We start from the raw sequence: 1695 nt of genomic DNA, 5'->3' as shown, positions 1-1695 counted from the left end.
GAGGGGGCTGTGAAATATAAAAAAAATAAAATTCGCGTGCTCAGCATTGGTGAGCGGGTAACACGGTTCTATCTCAACATCAATCCCCGGCGTAAACAAAACACCAACGAACCCATTTTAGCCACTGGCAGCATTATTACAATCGCCTTTTCAGTCAGTGGTCCTGTAAATTCATCCAGGAACCCAAGAGTGCCGTGTACAAAATTTAAACCTTGCGCTTCTTGCTGGGCTGTCCCCCGTCTTTCCCCTCACTCTCATTCTCGCCCTCGTCCTCATCCTCGTCCTCGGCCATCTGATCGTCTTTGTCATCCTCATCATCCTCATCATCCCCAACATCCATCTCGTTGATCGCAGCAAGCTCCTCGCTTTCCTCTGTGAGTATTGTCAGTTGTGAGCCCTGTCGAGGTATGTGTGGATTGTGGGCCAACAGTAAACATACGGAAGAGTTGGATGGCTTCGGGCCAGAGGTCCTCAGCAATGGCGAGGGCGATCTCTGCGCCCGGGGGGAAGACGTCGTACTTGTACTCGGACTCGTACTCGTCCTGGGCGTCGTGCTCTTCATCGTCGCCCCCGACGTCAACGTCCTCATCCGCATCAGCATTCTCGCCCTCCTTCACCTCGATTTCCTTGCCCTCCTTGCGGGCCTTGCGCTCCTCTTCAACAGCTTTGGTGGCCTCAAGGCTCTCCTCTTCGGTAATGTAGTGGCCTCGGAAGCCGAAGAAATTGAAGAAGCTGCGGCTTTCCGTACTGGCCACGGCCTTTATCTTGCACAGCTGACGTTTGTTTTCAGTGTCGCCAGACTTGCCGGCCTTGTCATCCTCGTGGATCTTCTTGGCGAGGGTGAGCAGGCCGTTGGTCAGGTCCTTTCCGGGCTTCCAGTCGATCTCGACGGGTTCAGACACGAGGCCGGAGAAGTCATCCTTCTTGCGAAGACGCCACCAAAACTTCTTCTCGAGGGTCTTGTTGTGGAACCAATCGTTGTCGGTGAACTCAAACTTGATTGAGAAGCTACGAGGGTTGCCATCAGGGAGCTCAAAACGCTCTACATGGAGGTTCTTGAGAGCAGACGAGATGACAGCGGCATCCTCCAGCTGCATGTACTCATCGATCTCAGGCGGAGCCTGCTCGAACACGAGAGGCCAGAAGTTGGGGATTTTAGAAATAATCTTGTCGCGCTTGACGTAGAGATCGCGGGTCAACTTGTGCTGCATGCGCACTGTGGTCAGGTTAGCCAAATGTTTCCCTGGAGGATCAAAAAAATTGAGGGTTTGGAACGGAATTTATCCGTGTGCCATTCATGACAACCACGTGGCCAGGCCTCTGGTTCAGCGAATTGAAACAAGAAAAATTTTCAACGGACTAAATGTATAAAAGTAGAGAAATGGGATGAAAACAGGGAAAAAAAAAAGAAAGAAATAGGAAACCTACGCAACTCAACGTCGACCTGCTCGAACTCGTCTTGGAGGTCCTCAAGCTGCTCGTATAGGACAGGGTTGTCACTATCCCCGGCAGACATGTTGGCGGTATTGCACGCACAATCGGCGTAGACAGAAAGGTCAATGTGTGAAGCGATTTACAATGGAGAAGAAAAGAAAGCGGAAGAGCGAGGAGGGACGGTAGATATATGAAGGAAGGAAGGAAGGACAGGTGGAAGGGACGACGGGAAGGGAGCCAAAAAAAAAAAAAAAAAAGGTT

General features: G+C 51.2%; 1 protein-coding gene across 1 annotated transcript; it reads right to left on the bottom strand.

Moving 5' to 3' along the window:
• Positions 1–205: 205 nt before the first annotated feature.
• Positions 206–1516, bottom strand: MAM_07523 (NAP family protein; the record flags this gene model as incomplete). The annotated part of the gene is made up of 3 exons (XM_040826321.1): positions 206–372; positions 440–1216; positions 1429–1516. 3 exons carry the CDS (start codon positions 1514–1516, stop codon positions 206–208), a joined length of 1032 nt encoding a protein of 343 aa, XP_040675683.1.
• Between the last annotated feature and the right edge of the window lie 179 nt (positions 1517–1695).

Source organism: Metarhizium album (assembly GCF_000804445.1).
Source record: "Metarhizium album ARSEF 1941 chromosome Unknown scaffold_32, whole genome shotgun sequence".
NCBI lineage: Eukaryota > Fungi > Ascomycota > Sordariomycetes > Hypocreales > Clavicipitaceae > Metarhizium > Metarhizium album.
This window is presented reverse-complemented; position numbering and strand designations above follow the sequence as displayed.